The following is a 20,663-nucleotide window of genomic DNA, read 5'->3' on the forward strand; positions in this document are numbered from 1 at the left end:
CCAGCAAAGACAAAGCCAACAAGTCCATGTCTGGCACAATGCTCTGGTGAGACCCCACCTTGAGTATTGTGTCCAGCTCTGGAGCCTCTATTACAGGAAGGATCTGGAGGTGCTGGAAGGTGTCCAGAGAAGGGCCATGAGGATGAGCAGAGGGCTGGAGCTGTTCTGCTATGAGGACAGGCTGAGGGAGTTGGGGTTGTTCAGTCTGGAGAAGAGAAGGCTCCAAGGAGTCCTAATTGTGGCCTTCCAGTATCTGCAGGGGGCTACAAGAAAGCTGGGGAGGGACTTTTGTGGGTGTCAGGGAGTGATAGGACTGGAGGGAATGGAGCAAAACTAGAAGTGGGTAGCTTCAGCTTGGATGTTAGGAAGAAGTTGTTCCCCATGAGGGTGGTGAGACACTGGCACAGGTTGCCCAGGGAGTGGTGGAAGCCTCATGCCTGGAGGTTTTTAAGGCCAGGCTGGATGTGGCCCTTCTCTGGACACCTTCCAGCACCTCCCAATCCTTCCTGTAATAGAAGCTCCAGAACTGGACACAGTTCTCCTGGTGGGATCTCACCAGAGCAGAGTAGAGGGGGAGAATCATCTCCCTCAACCTGCTGGCTATGTCACTTATCCAGGCTGTTGAGGCAAACAGCTCACATCTGATTCCCTGTGCTGGTTACCCGCTTCTAAAAATGCAACTTTCTGCTGTTCATAAGGCTCCATCTTGACAGGACTCATATGAGTGCTGCTCCATCTTGGCAGGACTCATATGAGTGCTGCTCCATATAAATACAGTGCACAGCTGATATGCCTACAGATAACATCACAGCACAATTGTACTGTGATTAATTGTGCCTCCTGATTTTTTCTTTCAGTATCACTCTGTGGCAAAGGAGAGGACCTGAGACATCCCAGCACAGCCCTGCAAATATAGATACAGGAGAGATGGAAGTTAGCTACTGTTTGCACAGGATCATAGGATCACAGGATATAAGGGGTTGGAAGGGACCTCTGAAGATCTTCCACTCCAACCCCTCTGCCAGAGCAGGGCCATAGAATCTAGTATAGGTCACACAGGAATGCAGGTGATGGCAGCCTCATCCCTCGAGGGTTTTAAGGCCAGGCTGGATGTGGCTGTGAGCAACCTGCTGTAGTGTGAGGTGTCCCTGCCCATGGCAGGGGGGGTGGAACTGGATGATCCTTGAGGTCCTTTTCAACCCCAACAATTCTATGATTCTCACATTCTGTGATTCTCAAATGTGATGTCTCACATTTGATTTGCTGCAGGTTGTAGCTAGCTGGCAGGAAACTTAGCTGAACTCGGGTTTCCTTGAACTGGAGACCAAGCAGAAAGTCTGTTTTTCTCTCCTTCCGATTAGTGGTTGTGTTAGCATGGCTGTGCTTGTTTCTGAGCACAAATGAATGAGCTCCATGTCCAGCCATGGATTCAATAAAGGCCAAATAAAACCTCCTCAGACCTGTTGTTCAGAGCTTACTCCCTGACTTTGGTAAAATTGCTATAATATTGCTTTTAATTTAATAATCCAGTTATTCAACTGATAAAATCAATGGAGTCCTCCAGCTTTTAGCTCTCCTGGGCCTTTGTTCCTGTCCACTGCTTTGGAGCAAATCTCGTCTTTAAATTGCTGTTGCTCCTGCACGACCCTTACAGAGCCTCTCATGGTGCAGAATCTCAATCTCAGAGCAAACAATAGCAGCAGCCCTGGATGCACTTAGGGAAGGGGAGGGTGATGGCCATACTTATCCTGCTTGCTGTCCAATGAACCGTGGGAGAAGGAGGCTAAGTGGCCCGTGCCTGCTGCTGTGTTAGCGCACTCCAACAGCAGCGGTGGCAGCAGTGCTGGGTGCACACAAGGAGAGAGCAGGACTGGCAGGAAAAATTGCTTTTACTGAGGAAACATCAAAGAACAAAAGCTTCCCCCAAAGCCAAACTGCTGCTGTTGCGAGGGAAGGAGGATGGCAATAAGGAGCTGGTGTTATTTCAAGGCTTTGAAAGGTGCTGCTTTCATCTGCAAGGTGAAACCAACACAAAGTGTGTACTGGAATGGAAGACAACACAAAATCCCAAGGCTTGGAACCAAATGTTTGAGCTGAAATAGACATAATCCAAGGGAAAGCAAACCTGCAGTTCTTTGTGTGTTTGCAAACCACGCTGTTCCAGAGGGCAGCATCCTTCCCAAAAGACTGCCAAAGACTGAGATAGAGGATGTCCTCTGCTGCAATTAAGGGATCTCAAACTTCTTACTTTGGGATTGCTGTTTCCTTGCTTTTGGCTGAAAACAGGGTTTGAATGAAAGCTATCATAGAATGGTCCAGGCTGGAAGGGACTTCCAAAGGTCATCCAGCCCAACCTCCCCACAGTCAGCAGGGATATCCCCAACTGGATCAGGCTGCCCACAGCCCTCTCCATGAATATCTCCAGGCATGGTGCCTCAACCACCTCCCTGGGCAACCTGTTCCAGTGTTCCACCACCCTCAAGGTGCAGAACTTGTTCGTTACTTCCAATCTAAATATGCTCTGCTCTAGTTTGAAGCCATTGCCCCTTGTCCTGTCACTGCAGGCCTTTGTAAACAGTCTCTCTCCATCCTTCTTGTAGCCCCCTTCAGGTACTGGAAGGCTGCTCTTAGGTCTCCCTGGAGCCTTCTCTACTTCAGGCTGAATAACCCCAGCTCTCTCAGCTTGGCCTCCTAGCAGAGGTGTTCCAACCCACTGCTTGGATGTTAGGAATAAGTTCTGGACCATAAGGGTAGTGGTACACTGGAACAGGTTGCCCAGGGATCTGGCTGGGGCCTCATCCCTGGAGATATTCAAGATGAGGCTCAGCAGGGCTCTGGGCAACCTGATCTAGGTGAGGATGTGTCTGGTGACTGCAGAGGGGATTGGACTGGATGACCTTTGGAGGTCCCTTCCAACCCAGACCATTCTATGATTCCCATCTATCTTCCATTCAATCCTAATACCTCATATCTAAACATACTTGTCACAGATTGCAAAATCAACTAGACAGACAACATCTTGTGCTGCTTTTCTTTATGTTTTGAAGAAAACCATTCTGGAGGGAAAAAAATGGTTTCTATCTGAGTGCATATACACAACATATATATACACACATATATATATATATAGAGAGAGTGAGGGAGGTTACTGATGTGAAAAGACTTCCTGTATACTGCAGCAGTATGTCTCAAATATCACAGGCTCACAGCTCACAGGATGTTAGGGGTTAGAAGAGACCTCTGGAGATTTGCAAGTCCAACCCCCCTGCCAGAGCAGGACCATAGAATCCAGCACAGGTCACACAGGAACACATCCAGACAGGGCTGGAAAGGCTCCAGAGAAGGAGACTCCACAGCCTCTCTGGGCAGCCTGTTCCAGTGCTCTGGGACCCTCACAGTGAAGAAGTTCCTCCTCATGTTTAGATGGAACCTCCTATGCTGTAGTTTCCATCCATTGCCCCTTGTCCTATCCCAGGGTGCAACTGAGCAGAGCCTGTCCCCTCCCTCTTGACCCCCAGCCCTCAGATATTTATAAACATTGATTAAATCCCCTCTCAGTCTTCTCCAGACTAACCAGCCCCAGGGCTCTCAGCCTCTCCTCACCAGGCAGTGCTCCAGTCTCTGTACTTATCCTTGGTGAACCTCATTAGGTTCCTCTCTGCCCAGCTCTCAGTCTGTCCAAGTCTCACTGTATGGCCTCACGGCCTTCAGGTGTCTCAGCCAAGCCACCAGGCTGAAGCTGGTGTAAACCTAAGTATAGAGCAGGGCTCATGACACTTGTAGATGGTCTGCTCCCAGCCAGGGATCAGAAGGCTTATGCAATATCAAACCATCTCTGCAAGAGATGACAACGCACAGGAACGCATTAATTTCTGTGGCTCTCGAGCGCAAAGCTGTGAAAACACAATTAGGCAGCCTTTTATCAAATGAAATGAATCAAAACTCTAAACCCAAAATGATGAGGCACTAAATTTAGGAGAAAATTCATTTGATTATCACATCAGAGCCATGATATTTCAGATCCCTCTGCCAGCTTAATTGGTTACAAGTTAGGAGGATCTAATGAAATGATCTGAGCTGTTAATAACGTAGGAAGTTGCACTTTGTGTATTTAAAAGCCTTCTTTTTTCCCTCACTCTGATGTAGGCACTTGAAAACATTTGTGCTGAGTGCATTTGGAACTGGGTAAGGGGAAAGAGACTGGAATTGCTTATTATCATTTTGGGTTGCTGATGATTTTACCCTTGGTCCCTTTTGGGGCTGCCAGCTCTGCTGCCAGCTTTGCCAAGCTCACTGGGATGGCTCTGGTAGTCTTCCTGCAGTGCCACCAACTGAGAGATTTCTTTGTGCACAAGGCTGCACTGCTCTGAGTTTCACACAGTCAGGAGAGGGGACTCTGCCCTTTTGCTCATTCTGCTGAGACCCCACCTCCAATCCTGCCTCCAGTTTCTGGTGTCGCCAGCAGAAGGACACAGAGCTGCTGGAGTGAGTCCAGAGGAAGCCACAAAGATGAGCCAAGGGCTGGAGGACCTCTGCTATGAGGACAGGCTGAGGGAGCTGGAGCTGTTCAGCCTGGAGGAAAGAGTCTGGGGGACCTTAGAGCTGCCTTCCAATACCTGAAGGGATCCTGCAGGAAGGCTGCAGAAGGACTTTTCCTGAGGGTGTCTATAGACAGGACAAGGGGGAATGGTTTGACGTTGAGGGAGAACAGGGTTAGAGTGGAGCTGAGGAAGAAGTTTATCAGTGTGAGGGTGGTGAGACTCTGGAATAGGCTGCTCAGGGAGGCTGTGGATGCCTCCTCCCTGGGAGTGGTCAAGGCCAGGTTGGATGAGGCCTTGGGCAGCTGAGTCTAGTTGAGAGGTGTGCCTGCCCATGGCAGGGGGGTTGGAGCAGATAATCTCTGAGGTCCTTTCCAACCTGAGCCATTCTATGATTCCTGTCCTATCAGCATCTTCACCTACCATGGGTGGGAGAGTCTCTAGGTGCAGAGAAACAGCATTACTCTCATCTCACTCATAGCTCCTTAATTGTATCACAGAATCATAGAATTGTCAGGGTTGGAAGGGACCTCGAGGATCAGCCAGTTCCAACCCCCCTGCCACGGGCAGGGACATCTCACACTACAGCAGGCTGCTCACAGCCACATCCAGCATGGCCTTAACAACCTCCAGGCATGAGGCTTCCACCACCTCCCTGGGCAACCTGTGCCAGTGTCTCACCACCTTCATGGGGAAGAACTTCTTCCTAACATCACAGAATCACAAAATCATCAAGGTTGGAAGAGACCTCAAAGATCATCAAGTCCAACCTGCTATCCAATCTGAATCTATCAATTTCTAGTTTTGTTCCATTCCCCCCAGTCCTATCACTCCCTGACACCCTCAAAAGTCCCTCCCCAGGTTTCTTGTAGCCCCCTTCAGATACTGGAAGGCCACAAGAAGGTCTCCTTGGAGCCTTCTCTTCTCCAGACTGAACCCCAGCTCTCTCAGTCTGTCCTCATAGCAGGACTTGAGCTGAGCAAGGTCATAAGACCTTTTCTAAATAGCAGGATCTGTTCACATAGCAAAAAGCTGAAGTTTTAGGTAATCCTGATACCCTGTTCTGAGATTTCCCAGAAGAATCTCTTCCAGTGGTGCTCATTGTTTCATGCTGCAGTTTGTTCATACTAATTAGTGTGACCCTCCAGGAGTAGGGCAGGGATTGCCCCCCTGTATTCAGCATTGGTGAGGCCACACCTCAAGTATTGAGCTCAGTTTTGGGCACTTCACTACAAGAAGGACATTTTAGGGCTGGAGTGGGTGCAGGTAAGAGCAACTAAGCTGGGGAAGGGCCTGGAGAGTAAGAATGATGAAGAGCAGCTGAGGGAGCTGGGATTGTTTAGTGTGAGGAAGAGGAGGCTGAGGGGAGACTTTATCACCCTCTACAACTCTCAAAGGACAATGCAGAGAGGCTGGTGCTGGGCTTTTCCCACAGGCAATTAGGGATAGAACAAGAGGAAACAGCGTCAAGCTGCACCAGGGGAGGTTTAGGCTGGCCATTAGGAAACATTTTTTCCCTGCCAGAGTGGTCAGGCATTGGCACAGGCTGCCCAGGGAGGTGGTGGAGTCCCCAAGCCTGGATGTGTTTAAAGGTGGTTTGGATGTGGTGCTTGGGGCTATGGTTTAGTGGTGAACTTGGTAGAGTAGCTAGCTAGTAGCTTCCCCTGGTCTTTGCCCAGGGGGGTTCTTGTGCTGTTTATTAATTGTAAACACCTGTAAATATTGTAAATCCTGTAGATTTTGTACATATTCACTGCATTCCATTGTAGACTGCAGTTTTGCCTGTAAATTACAGCTTCCATTTGCTTCCAGCTGGGCTGGTCTGGCAAAGTTAGTGTTGGGAGGGAAATTTCATCCCACCCCAGTACTGTTAACTGACAGGCAGCTCAAGAGCAGTCCATAGCATAAAGTTCTAATTAAAATCCCCAGCCCTCAGTGGACAAAGTGAGTTTTTATCCCAGGGTGGCTCATATTCTGTGTGGATAATTAATACCACCACCAAGGCACACCTCCTAAATATGCATCTAAGACCCCTGAGGGATTCCTTTTTTCCCTTTTCTCTCCCTGTCTTCCCCAAGTGATGCCAGCCTCAGAGGCTGCTCTGCTGATGACATTCCTCATGTTATGCAAGGCAGGATTCCAACTATGTTATGTAAGAGGCAATGCTGTAAGCAATGCAAAGGCTAAGCTGCCTTGGGAAGCTTTTGCTAGCTGTTTGTTTTTCTTGCTCTCAAAATACAACTCCCTTGCCTCTGTGCCCTGACAACAGAACTACCTGCTGCAATGAAATCACTCTCCCCAGGACAGCTCCAGCTGGAAACAACAGTTTTATCTACAAGTACCAGCTTCATGGTTTCACACCCCTTGAGACACCATCTCACCACCATCAAGACACAGATGGCGGACAAGGCGGTGATTTGAGACAGCCAGCATGGCTTTACTAAGGGCAAGTCCTGCCTGACCAATCTAGGGGCTTGCTACAGTGGAGGGACTACAGCAGTGGACAAGGGAAGGGCAATGGCTGGCATCTGCCTGGATTTCTGCAAGGCCTTGGACACAGGCCCCCAAAACATTCTTCTCACTAGGTTGGAGAGGTACAGATTGCATGCATGGACTGTTCAGTGGATAAGGAATGGGCTGGATGGTCACATCCAGAGGGTAGTGGCCAATGGCTCGATATCCAGATGGAGATAGGTGACAAGTGTTGTCCCTCAGGGCCCTGTACTGGGACCAGTGCTGTTGAATATCCTCAAACTGCCTGGATGATTGCCAGTGCACTGCGATCCTATAATGCAATGTTGTAAAAGCATCAAAATTTTACATAAATATGTCCAAAAAGAAAGCCCCAATGGTTTTACAGCTACAGCAATTATTTCCAAATCTTCCTGTTCCTACTGGCAATTCTCATCAGGGAGTTTCAGTGAATTGGAAGTCAAGACAATCAAGTTTGTTTTAATTTTGACCCAGTTTTCTTTCTTGGTTTGGCAGAGTGCAAACACATCAGCATAAGTAAGGGATAATCAGTGGTCTGCTTTATGCCTGACAATGCCAATCCAGCAATTATCTTTGTCTGCCAGATCCCCATGCTCACTTCTGCCTGGGACCCCAAGAAGGGGATACTGACCACCCTGTGGAGGACTCTTCCAACCTTGGTGATACTGTGATAAGGTCTCCCCTGAGCCTCCTCTTCTCCAGGCTAAACACCCCCAGCTCCCTCAGCCTCTCCTCACAGGGCTTGTGCTAGAGACCTCTCTATTGACCAGTCAGTTCACCACTCTTTATAGAGCAGGGCATCCACGGGGTGGTCAGTATCCCCTTCTTGGGGACCCAGGCAGAAGAGAGCATGGGGATCTGGCAGACAAAGATAATCTTTGCTGGATTGGCATGGTCAGGCATAAAGCAGACCACTGATTATCCCATGTTCTACTCAAGGCTGCAGGTCATGCCTAAAACAGCCGAGCTGGTGAATGCCCTCCTTGGATTTAGTAGAATCAGAATGGTTTGGAGGGACCTCCAAAGGGCTGGGATCAGCCTCCTTCTCCTACAGCCATGCAAAGAACCTCTTTTACTCACCTGCTTGTTCCAGCTACTGTTCAGCTTTGGGGACAAATTTCAGCTCACTCTTTATGTTCTGAATCTCTGACAAGTCGACAGCAAGGCCTGGAAGTTTCTTAGCTCCTGGAAGATGTTTCTTGTCTTTCTCCTCCTCTGATGAAGCAGGAATGCTCTACACAAAAGGATAGCAAGGACCTTAACTGCCACCACAGCATCAAGCAATGAGCATAGGTCACTTATTTGAGGAATGGGAAAGGATGTATTTTATACTAAATGCAATCCTAAGGAAAACTGAGGGGGGTGGGGGGAAGAGAAGAGGAGGAAGAGGTTGGTTATTTTGTTGGTTGTTGCCTAAAATGTTTAAAAACACTTTAAAGAAAAATTAGGAGCATGTGGATCACTTTGAAAATGAGGAAGAATTTATAGAGTCAGACCAGGAGCAGAAAATTAACTGAGGTGATCATTTGCTGGGTTCTACACATTGGCCACAGCAACCCCATGCAGTGCTACAGGCTGAGGACAGAGTGGCTGGAGAGCAGCCAGGCAGAAAGGGACCTGGGGGGAAATGGTTGACAGTAGGTTGAACATGAGCCAGCAGTGTGCCCACGTGGCCAAGAAGGCCAATGGCATCCTGGCATGCATCAGGAATAGTGTGGCCAGAGGAGCAGGGAAGTCATTCTGACCTGTGATCAGCACTGGTTAGGCCACACCTTGAGTCCTGTGTCCAGTTCTGGGTCCCTCAGTTTAGGAAAGATGTTGAGATGTTGGAATGTGTCCAGAGAAGGGCAACAAAGCTGGGGAGGGGTCTGGAGCACAGCCCTATGAGGAGAGGCTGAGGGAGCTGGGGTTGCTTAGCCTGGAGAAGAAGAGGCTCAGGGGAGACCTTATTGCTGTCTGCAACTCCCTGAAGGGAGGTTGTAGCCAGGTGGGGGTTGGTCTCTTCTGCCAGGCACCCAGCAGCAGAACAAGAGGACACAGTCTCAAGCTATGCCAGGGGAGGTTTAGGCTGGAGGTGAGGAGAAAATTCTTCCCAGAAAGAGAGATTGGCCATTGGAATGTGCTGCCCAGGGAGGTGGTGAAGTCACCATCCCTGAAGGTGTTCAAGGATTGGATGTGGCACTTGGAGCCATGGTTTAGTTGTCAGGAGGTGTTAGGTATTAGGTGATAGGTTGGATTTGATGATCTCTGAGGTCTTTTCCAACCTGGTTAATTCTATGATTCTAAGATTCTATGATTTTTTATGATACACAATTAGTTATTGCAAGAAAATATTATTTAGTGGCATTATGCTGTTCTTCCTGTTTGATCACTAAAAATCTCACTCAGTAACCCAGCCCCAGCTGCTCTACATGCTAATATCTACCTTAATGATCTAACACAGCAGCAAAGCACAGCAGGGGAATAAATACATTGATACAGAAGCTGTTTGCAGGGTGGGGAGGCACAAAATCGTACCAGCAGACAAAGATGCCTTGAGTTTGTACTGCTTCCTTTGATAATTTTCTTGAACAGTTAGGAAATGTGGGTAATTGGGAAAGCCTGTCATTTACTCCAGCTGCACAGTACACAGCAGAGAGTATGTTAAAAATATAGATTCACACATTGCATTGGCTTGGAAGGGTCCCCCAAAGCTCATCTTGTCCAAGCACAGCTCCAACTAGAGCAGGCTGCCCTGGGCCACATCAAGTCTGATCTTGAATGTCTCCAGGTCTGGGGCCTCAACCACCTCCCTGGGCAGCCTGTTCACCACTCTCATTGTAAACAACTTCCTACTGATGTCCAACCTAAATCTGCCCTGCTCCAGTTTCAAACATTGCCCCTGGTCCTATCACCCCAAGCCCTTCTAAACAGTCCCTCCCCAGCCTTCTCATTCCTGTAGGTCCCTTCAGATATTGAAATGTAGTTCCAAGGTCCCCCTGGAGCCTTCCTCCTCACTGAACAGTTCCAATTCTTTCAGCCTGTCTTCACAGGAGAGGTGCTCCAGCCCTCTGATCACGTTGGTAGCCTTCCTCTGGACCCACTCCAGCAGGTCTATGTCTTGTGTTGGGGGACCCAGAACTGACCACATCACTCCAGAGCAGAGCAGAGTGGCAACATAGTACAAATGGTGCAAGCTGTGACCATGGTTTGGAGATTCTGCACTCAATAAATGGATGTTAGCTTTCCCTTCTCACCTCAAGTGTGTGCCTGCAGCCTTCCTTATATTAACCACTCCACTGAGAGCAGACCTTGTCCTTCCTTCAGTTTTACTGAAGGAAGTCTGAAGGGTGACAACAAATGTTAACAAATCCATGCATGGAAATGCTCTGCCTGAAAAGTTGTATTCTCAAATTCCCACACACCCCCTTTTCCTTTTCATGTTCATGTGTCTGATGCACTGACCTGCAAAAATAGGCTTTTTGCATCTCACTCCACCATCTCTTTGAGCAAGACCCAGCATTCTCCTCATCTCCTTTGCCAAGGTTTTAAAATGCAGAGGAAAATGCTAAGCACTGCTAGCCAAAGCTGAGCTTGCCTGAAGCTGCTCTGAAGAACCACGAGCTGCAATGCAGAACTTAATGAGGTGAGGAAACTGCAAAGACAACTCCACTGGCAGCATTTTTCTAGTCTCCTCTTTTACAAGATCTATTTCTGCAGTCTTTCCTCCCATTGGCTTGGTTGCATATTGGCCATAAAGTTCTCTCCAAAATCTTTCATCAGTGATCTGGATGAGGGATTTGAGTGCACCCTCGGTAAGTTTGCAGATGACACTAAATTGGGTGAGAGGCTGAGAGCCCTGGGGCTGGTTAGTCTGGAAAAGAGAAGACTGAGAGGGGATCTAATCAATGTCTATATATGTCTGAGGGCTGGGGGTCAAGAGGGAGGGGACAGCCTCTGCTCACTTTTGCCCTCGGATAGGACAAGGGGCACTGGATATAAACTTCACCACAGGAGGTTCCACCTCAACATGAGGAGGAACTTCTTCACTGTGAGGGTCACAGAGCACTGGGACAGGCTGCCCAGAGAGGTTGTGGAGTCTCCTTCTCTGGAGACTTTCCAGCCCCAGCTGGATGTGTTCCTGTGTGATCTGTGCTGGATTCCATGGTCCTGCTCTGGCAGGGGGGGTGGACTGCAAGATCTCCAGAGGTCCCTTCCAACCCCTAACATCCTGTGAGCCTGAGGCAGTGATCCTGTGATGAGTTCTTCACTCTCAGCTTTTATGGCTTACCAGCACACACAAAGCTCTTTACCAGAGCTGGGAGGGGGACAACTCTTGGCCATGACTCAACAACAGAGCAGTTCAGTTTCTGCTCACTGAGTAGGTATCTTGTGCCCACTGTGAGTGTTGATGTGCTTGAGGGTAGGATGGCTCTACAGAGGGATCTGGACAGGCTGGCTGTCAGCTGTATAAGATCTAGCAAAGCCAAGTGTCAGGTCCTATGCTTGGGTCACAACAACCCCACAACACCACCACTGTGCTTGGGACAGAGTGGCTGGAAAGTTGCCTGGTGGAAAAGGACCTGGGGGGTGTTGGTTGACAGCTGGCTGGACATGAGCCAGCAGTGTGCTCAGGTGGCCAAGAAGGCAAACAGTATCCTGGCCTGGATCAGGAATAGTGTGGCCAGCAGGAGCAGGGAAGTGATTGTGTTCCTGTGCTTGGCATTGGTGAGGTGACACCTTGAATACTGGGCTCAGTTTTGGGCCCCTCACCACAAGGAGGACACTGAGGTCCTGGAGCATGTCCAGAGAAGGGTGAAGGGTCCTACCAAGAACAACTGGGGATAACTGAGGTTGTTTAGACTGGAGAAGGGAAGGCTGAGGGAATACCTCATTGCTTTCTACAACTACCTGGAAGGAGGTTGTAGTGAGGTGCGGGTTGGTCTCCCTCCTCCCTACAACCTCCCTTCAGGTAGTTGTAGAGAGCAATGTGGTCTCCCTTGAGCCTCCTCCTCTCCAGGCTAGGCAGCCCCAGCTCCCTCAGCCTCTTGTAGGGCTGTGCTCAAGGCCTCTCCCCAGCCTCGTTGTCCTTCTCTGGACACATTCAAGTGTCTCAATGTCCTTAAACTGGGATCTTCAAGGTGAGGCTCAACAGGGCTCTGGGCAACCTGACCTAGTTGAGGATGTCCCAGCTGAGTGCAGGGGTTTGGACTGGATGACCTTTGGAGATTCCTTCCAACCATTCTATGATTCTATGTTCAGTTGGGGTGCCTGAGGCTGATACACAGTACTGTAAGATCAATTACAAGGCTTCCTTCCATCAATGGCAGGGATTCTTCCTTCTCCTCAACCCCACCCCCCAAAAAGAATCAAAGCCCCCTTTTGTCTCACCTCCTCCACTTCTTCAGGTGTAAGCTCTTTTCTTTTATGAGGGTGGCCTGCACCAGGTCGAAATGCTCCCATGGGGATGTTAATATTAGCCTGTGAGAAAGACATGATGATGCATTATGGCACTCACTGATAGAGAAACAACCAGCTGGTAAATGGCAACACTCAAAAGGGGTGGGAGAAGGCTGGAGACATCATCATTGTTCTGGCTCCTGCCTTCAGTGTATGCATCATGACACCACTGCTGTGGGAAAGAGAAGGGCTTTCATCTCCATTTTAAATGTGGCAAGAGAAAAACACAGAGCTCCCCAGAAAGCTTTAGAGGTTCTGCATTTTCAGCCTAATGCTCCCTCAGGTCACTGGGCTTAAAACAAATCCGTACTAGACACCAACCTGTCTGGAAGCAACTGGGATAGTTTTGATTTGGTGGAAGACAAAGAGAAATTCAGTGCCAGTATCAGCATTTAAACACAAATTACCCCAATCCTACACTAACACTCAAATCACTGGACCACTCCACCTCTCCCACTGACACCAGTTCTCACCTCATTTAATCACAGGTGGTTAGGAAGGAAAGCCTGCCCTGAGTCAACTTAAGCTACAAGTGTTTAAAATGTGATTTGACTGGCAAATTTTCCCCATGGGTGCTACCAACTGCAAGTGTAATGCCTTAGCCCTAGAAACATGCCTCTTGGCTGCAAAATGGAACTGTGGGGAAAGGCTTTTTCTCTCCTCCAGCCTCTGGTGGGTTTTGCCTAGACACTCCAGCCTGCTCTGCAGCTCATGGGGCAGAATAGGCTGAGCTGGCTCCAGTTCTGAAAAGACCATTAACTCTCCCTCCAAAATCACAGAACTGTCAGGGTTGGAAGGGACCTCAAAGATCAGCCAGTTCCAAACCCCTTGCCATGGGCAGGGACACCTCACACTACAGCAGGTTGCTCACAGCCACATCCAGCCTGGCTGCAAAAACCTCCAGAGATGAGGCTTCCACCACCTCCCTGGGCAACCTGTGCCAGTGTCTCACCACCCCCATGGGAAAGAACTTCTTCCTAACATCACAGAATCACAGAATCATCAAGGTTGGAAGAGACCTCAAAGATCATCAAGTCCAACCTGTTATCCAATCTGAATCTACCCATTTCTAGTTTTGCTCCATTCCCCCCACTCCCTGACACCTTCAGAAGTCCCTCCCCAGCTTTCTTGTAGCCCCCTTCAGATACTGGAAGGCCACAATTAAGTCTCCTCAGAGCCTTCTCTGCTCCAAACTGAACAACCCCAACTCTCTCAGCCTGTCCTTATGGGAGAGGATCTCCAGCTCAGAATGATACCCACAAGACTGCATCAATCTGGTTTTTATCTGTGGCAGAAAGGTAGTAGCCATAACATAAACAGGGCTGATAATAGACACTTAAAAGTGATGATTTTTGAGAATGACACAAAACATTGCTCAGGAAAGAGCATCCAAATGTATCTGTTTCCTGATCTGACCCAGCCTGGGTTGTTTTGAAAGGCAAATAGCATGGATCAACCAAATGCACAATTTACACCTGTTCTTATCTCATGATCTCAGAAGAGAAGCTGCTCGTAGGAAATGTCATCAAAATATCACCACTCCCACTGGTAAAGCCCTGGGGTGAGTAGGTAATGTTACAAAGAGGAAGCAGAGAACCTTCCAGCAGCAAGCTGTGTTATTGTAGTTGGGCATCTGAGTGATTTGTATCAACTGAAGGTCTGCGCTGGGACCACTCCTGTTTAACATCTTTATTGATACCCTTGATGAAGACACAGAGTGTGCCAGCAGTGAGTTTGCAGAAGGCACCAAATTAGGAGTCACTGTTGATCTGCACCAGGGTAGGGAGGCTCTACAGAGGGACTTGGATGGATTGGATCCGTGGCCAACATTACCAGGAGGAGCTTCAACAAGGCCAAGTGCCAGGTCCAGCACTTGGGGCACAACAACCCCAAGCAATGCTACAGGCTTGGGGCAGTGTGGCTGGAAAGCTGCTGGCAGAAAGGGATCTGGGGGTGCTAATGGACAAGCAGCTGAAGAGGAGCCAGCAGTGTGCCCAGGGGGCCAAGAAAGCCAAAGGCATCCTGGCTGGGATCAGCAATGCTGTGTCCAGCAGGAGCAGGGAGGGGATTGTCCCCTGGGACTCAGCTCTGGTGAGGCCACACCTTGAGGATTGCATCCAGTTTTGGGCACCTCAATACAAGAGAGATGTGGAGGTGCTGGAGCCAGGGCAGAGGAAGGCAAGGAAGCTGTGAAGGGCCTGGAGAATAAATCTGATGAAGAGCAACTGAAGGAGCTGGGGATGGTTAGTTTGGAAAAGGGGAGTCTGAGGGGAGACCTCCTTGCTGTCTACAACTACCTGAAAGGACCTTGTGGAGAGGCTGCTGCTGGTCTCTTCTCCCAGGTAATTAGTGATAGAAGAAGAGGGAATGGCCTCAAGCTGTGACTGGGTGGTCTAGTTGAGAGGTGTCCCTGCCCATGGTGGGGATCTTGGAGCAGATGATCTCTGAGGTCCCTTCCAACCTAAGCCATTCCAGGACTCTGTGATGTTATTTTAGATAATCAAGGGTCTTACAGGTTCAAACTAGAGAAGAGGGAATTTAGATTGGATATTAGGAACACCACAAACCAGGAACCTCCTAACTCTTCCCTTCACAAGAGTGATGTTTTTAGGTAGAATAATTTTCAGCCAGGAGCTGTACACAGCCTTTTGCACACTGGGGGGGGAAGGCCAGCAATGAATGTAACCAGGAGTTAACAGTACCCTGGTCATCTATCACCCTAAACTGCTCTTGGGAACCAGTTGCTATCTTTAACTTCCCCACAACTGTGTTTAGTGGCTGTTAGCAAGTGAAGATTCTAGTGTACCTCTCAACGACCTGGCTGAGGGGATTGAGTGTACCCTCAGCAAGTTTGCTGATGATACAAAACTGGGGGGGAGGTGGCTGACACCTGTCAGGCTATGCTGCCATCCAAGGAGAGCTGGACAGGCTGAGAGCTGGCTGCAGGCAAACCTCGTAGAGCTCAGGAAGGACAAATGCAGGGTCTTGCATGTGGGGAGGAATAACAGCAGGCACCAGGACAGGTTAGGAGCTGCCCTCCTGGGATCACAGGATCACAGGATGTCAGGGGTTGGAAGGGACCCAAAGAGATCATCAGGTCCAGCCCTACTGCCAGAGCAGGACCATACAATCTAGTGCAGCTCACAGAGGAATGCATCCAGAAGGGCCTTGAAAGTCTCCAGAGAAGGAGACTCCACAACCTCTCTGGGCAGCCTGTTCCAGGGCTCTGTGACCCTTACAGTAAAGAAGTTCCCCCTTGTGTTGAGGTGGAACCTCCTGTGCTGCAGTTTACATCCATTGCCCCTTGTCCTATCACAAGGAGCAAATAAGCAGAGCCTGTCCCCTTCCTCCTGACCCCCAGCCCTCAAATATTTATAAACATTCATTAAATCCCTTCTAAGTCTACTCTTCTCCAGACTAAAAAGCCCCAGGTCCCACATCCTCTCCTCACCAGGCAGTGCTCCAGTCCCTTCCTCATCTGTGTAGCCCTCTGCTGGACCCTCTCCAGTAGATCCCTGTCCCTCTTGAACTGGGGAGCCCAAAACTGAACGCAGTACTCAAGATGAGGTCTCACCAAGGCAGAGTAGAGGGGGAGGAGAACCTCCCTGGATCTGCTGGACACACTCTTCTTAATACACCCCAGGATCCCATTGGCCTTCTTGGCCACAAGGGCACATTACTGTCCCATGGGAAGCAGCTCCATGGAGAAAGACCTTGGATTGCTGGTGGACAGCTAGTTCTGCATGGGGACAGCAATGTGCCCTGGTGGCTAAGAGAGCCAATGGGATCCTGGGGGGCAGCAAGAAAAGTGTGGCCAGCAGGGCTAGGGAGGTTCTTCTCCCCCTCTACTCTGCCCTGCTGAGACCACACCTGCAATCCTGTGTCCAGTTTGGGACTCCCCAGTTTGAGAGACAAAGAACTGCTGCAGAGAGTCCAACAGAGAGCCAGGAGGATGATTAAGGGACTTGAGCATCTGCCCTGTGAAGAGAGACTGAGAGCCCTGGGGCTGTTTAGTGTGGAGAAGAGAAGGCTGAGAGGGGATCTGATCAATGTCTATCAATCTCTGAGGGGTGGGTGTCAAGTGGAGAGGGCCAAGCTCTTTTCAGTGGTGAACAGTAACAAGACAAGGAACAAAAGATACAAACTCGAACAGAGAAGGTTTTACCTCAACATGAGGAGAAACCTCTTTACAGTGAGGGTGTCAGAGCCCTGGAGCAGGCTGCCCAGAGAGGTTGTGGAGTCTCCTTCTCTGGAGATTTTCCAAAGCCACCTGGATGCATTCCTGTGCAGACCACCCTGGGTGCTCCTGCTTCTGGCAGGGGGTAGGACTGGATGATCTCTGGAGGTCCCTTCCAACCTCTAATGTACTGTGATATGGTGAGAAAGATGCCACTTAGGACATGGTGCACCACAAAATACTTCAGCTAGTCAAGTGTCATTACATTTCCATCCCTGCAGCACGCTGTATATTGTCCAGGGGGTGCCAGGCCTACTGTAACAGCAGACAATAGCAAAGGATCATGATGGATGAATCACAATGTATAAAAGGAATGTGACATTTTGAGGCAGGGTGCCTAAAGTGCTCAATGTGTAATAGGCATCGATTCAAGGGTAAGTTCCCTGCTGGAGCAACCTCTGACAGGATGTTTAATGGATTTATTTTAAAGTTCATGTTACAATTTTTCTCTTCATTCAAATTACCCTGGGGGGGCAGGGAGAAAAAGAAAAACAAAGAAGTAACATTTCTTAAAATATTAAATTTAATGCACTTTTTAAACAGACAAACAAGAAGGATGGGTTTACATTTGCTGTCCTGGAGAGCATCAAGATCAGTGTGTCTAGCAGGGCTAGGGAGGTTCTTCTCCCCCTCTACTCTGCCCTGCTGAGACCACACCTGCAATACTGTGTCCAGTTTGGGGCTCCCCAGTTCAAGAGAGACAGAGACCTGCTGGAGAGAGTCCAACAGAGAGCCAGGAGGATGAATGTGGGACCAGAATATCTCCCCTGTGAAGAGAGACTGAGAGCCCTGGGGCTGTTTAGTGTGGAGAAGGCTGAGAGGGGATCTGATCAATGCCTATCAATATCTGAGGAGTGGGTGTCAAGAAGGTGCCAGGCTTGTTTTGGTGGTGCCCAGTAATAGGACAAGGGGCAATGGATTCAAACTGGAACCCAAGAAGGTCCACCTCAACATAAGGAGAAACTTCTTTGGTATGAGGGTGCCAGAGCCCTGGAACAGGCTGCCCAGAGAGGTTGTGGAGTCTCCTTCTCTGGAGACTTTCCAAACTCCCCTGGATGCATTCCTGCGCAGACTACTCTGGGTGCTCCTGCTCTGGCAGGGAGGTTGGACTGGATGATTTCTGGAGGTCCCTTCCATCCCCTTCCATTCTATGATTCTATGATTTAGAGGTTGGAAAGTCACCATAAAAATAATCAGAAGAATTAGAACTACTTCTTTAAGGGGAAAAAATATTTGTATGTTCTTATGGAGTTGAAATGTAAAATGTAAATACTTTTTGAGTTCCAAATCATCTACATTTTGGTCAACAGTCATGCAAATACTTCCATAGTCACTGTAACATGTAAAGGAGAGGGGATAATTTGAGCCCAGGGAAACTGATGGCAAAATTCTGCTAGTTTGAACTGAATTGCAGTAGTTTGCATGCCTGTTCCAGTAGAGTTTGTTGCTGATAAAGGGAATTAGCATTTTTATAGTGCCTTTCAACTTCAGAATGCTGTCTAGCCACTGGGCAATTCATCTTCTTGATCCTCCAATCCAGTGAGGTTGGAAAAGACTTTTGAGATCATCAAGTCCAACCTATCACCCAACATGAACTAATCAACTAAACCATGGCACCAAGTGCCTCATCCAGGCTCTTTTTAAACACTTCCAGGGATGGTGACTCCACCACCTCCCTGGGCAGCACATTCCAAAGGCCAATCTCTCTTTCTGGGAAGAACTTTCTCCTCACCTCCAGCCGAATAGAATTAGAATAGAATAGAATAGAATAGAATAGAATAGAATAGAATAGAATAGAATAGAATAGACCATGTTGGAAGAGACCTTCAAGATCATTGTGTCCAACCCATCATCCAACACCACCTAATCAACTAAACCATGCAACCAAGCACCCTATCAAGTCTCCTCCTGAACACCTCCAGGGACGGTGACTCCACCACCTCCCTGGGCAGCACATTCCAATGGTGAACAACTCTCTCAGTGAAGAACTTTCTTCTCACCTCCAGCCTAAACTTCCCCTGGCACAGCTTGAGACTGTGTCCTCTTGTTCTGGTGCTGGTTGCCTGGGAGAAGAGACCAACCCCCTCCTGGCTACAACCTTCCCTCAGGTAGCTGTAGAGAGCAACTCCCCTGAGCCTCCTCTTCTGCAGGCTAAACACCCCCAGCTCCCTCAGCCTCCCCTCACAGGGCCTCCAGACCTCTCCCCAGCCTTGTTGCCCTTCTCTGGACACCTTCCAGCAGCTCAACATCTTTCTTCCATTTCTTAAACAGCTGCTTTTATGAGTATCTAACAACCCACTACATCCTTGTGTGCTATTTGAGGACATACAAGAAGTTTTTTTCATAGAAGCATCAACATTTACCTCATTTTCTTTTAAATAAAGTGTTCTTCAATATTGGAAGCTGTGGGGTTTTTTTTTTTTTTTTTTTTTTTTGTTTGTTTTTTTCTTCCCTACAAGAATGCAGTCATGAGAAGCGTGACAAAACTTACACCATCATTTTAGGCTGGCAATTCTTCCCCCATTATACTAACTCTATGCAAGAATTAGCCCTGCTCATCGCACTGCTCAGCCCTTCAGCTGTGTGTTGCTTAGCTGATCCACCAACAGGCATAACCTAACCCTGAAAAAAAGATCACACAAGCACACAATCAACCAATCTACCTGATCCAGGTTGTTGCTGTTTTTTTCTTTTATCAGCTCAACATCACCAGATGCTCTTTCAGGTCAGACTTTGTTCAGTGCTTTCATAGCTACCAAGCTTTTAGCTTTAAAAAGAATCCTTCCCTCCCTCCCCCCAGCTAGCACTTCTGTCTGAGCACAAAAAATGCACTTGGCCAAGGAGTGGACATTGAGATTCTTATTTTATTCTATTAGAAAGATAAAGACTGTCTCTTACCTGAATGGCTTTGACATGTGACGCTGGCTGTTTTGACATTTTTAAGACAGAGGCTTATCCCTGCAAGCAAAATGGGAAAGTGTTACAGGCTCTGACATTCTGATAGCTCAGGGAGATAAGCTAGAACTTAACCCATGCAGCCTCTTGACAGGCATCCATTTCATCTGCCCAGCTCTGGTTTCCAGCTCAGTTTCAGAGTTGCTTAGTTATTCCTTCTGGATGTCCGAAGGAGACAGCACACCTGAGCTCCTCTGCTTAATATTTCATAGTCACAAATGGAGCTCTCTCTTTCACATTAAAAACTACAATGAAGAGAGATAAGGAAATACTCAACCCTTAACAGCACTGTAAAATGAGCAAGAATTCCAGGAAGCATTTGAGGGTAAACAATGTGTGATCACCTCTGTCACACACTAGCTACGTGGGATTTATTAGAGCTCACTCTTTAAACCTGCTTTCAAATACAGCACAACCTGCTAGCAAACATTGAGAAAGGCAGGCAAAAACCATTTGCTGATTCTCAGATCCTGGCAAATATTTAATGCCCACAGACGAGGAGAGGAGAGGTTCGGAGAGGAGAGGTTCGGAGAGGAGAGGTTCGGAGAGGAGAGGTTCGGAGAGGAGAGGAGAGGTTCGGAGAGGAGAGGAGAGGAGAGGAGAGGAGAGGAGAGGAGAGGAGAGGAGAGGAGAGGTTCGGTTCGGAGAGGTTCGGAGAGGAGAGGTTCGGAGAGGTTTGGAGAGGAGAGGTTTGGAGAGGAGAGGTTCGGAGAGGAGAGGTTCGGAGAGGAGAGGAGAGGTTCGGAGAGGAGAGGTTCGGAGAGGAGAGGTTCGGAGAGGAGAGGAGAGGTTCGGAGAGGAGAGGAGAGGAGAGGAGAGGAGAGGAGAGGAGAGGAGAGGAGAGGAGAGGAGAGGAGAGGAGAGGAGAAAATAATTAACCAGGTTGGAAAAGACCTTCGAGATCATTGAGTCCAATCTATCACCCAACAGCATCTAATCAACTAAACCATGGCACCAAGTGCCTCCTGCAGTCTCTTCTTAAACACCTCCAGTGATGGTGA

General features: G+C 48.6%; 1 protein-coding gene across 1 annotated transcript in view; it reads right to left on the reverse strand.

Moving 5' to 3' along the window:
- The window catches only part of SMPX (small muscle protein X-linked), a 30,770-nt gene extending 11,111 nt beyond the window's left edge, over positions 1-19,659 (reverse strand). The window contains exons 1-3 of the mRNA XM_054166002.1: positions 19,606-19,659; positions 12,402-12,491; positions 8,112-8,265 (exon numbers count right to left, since the gene is read on the reverse strand). Of these exons, the coding sequence (XP_054021977.1) occupies positions 8,125-8,265; positions 12,402-12,491; positions 19,606-19,644 (270 nt within the window). The 5' untranslated portion in view covers positions 19,645-19,659 and the 3' untranslated portion in view covers positions 8,112-8,124. The remainder of the gene's footprint in view (positions 1-8,111; positions 8,266-12,401; positions 12,492-19,605) is intronic.
- Positions 19,660-20,663: the final 1,004 nt, after the last annotated feature.

The sequence above is a fragment of the Dryobates pubescens genome, chromosome 12, assembly GCF_014839835.1.
Source record: "Dryobates pubescens isolate bDryPub1 chromosome 12, bDryPub1.pri, whole genome shotgun sequence".
In the NCBI taxonomy this organism is placed as follows: Eukaryota; Metazoa; Chordata; class Aves; order Piciformes; family Picidae; genus Dryobates; species Dryobates pubescens.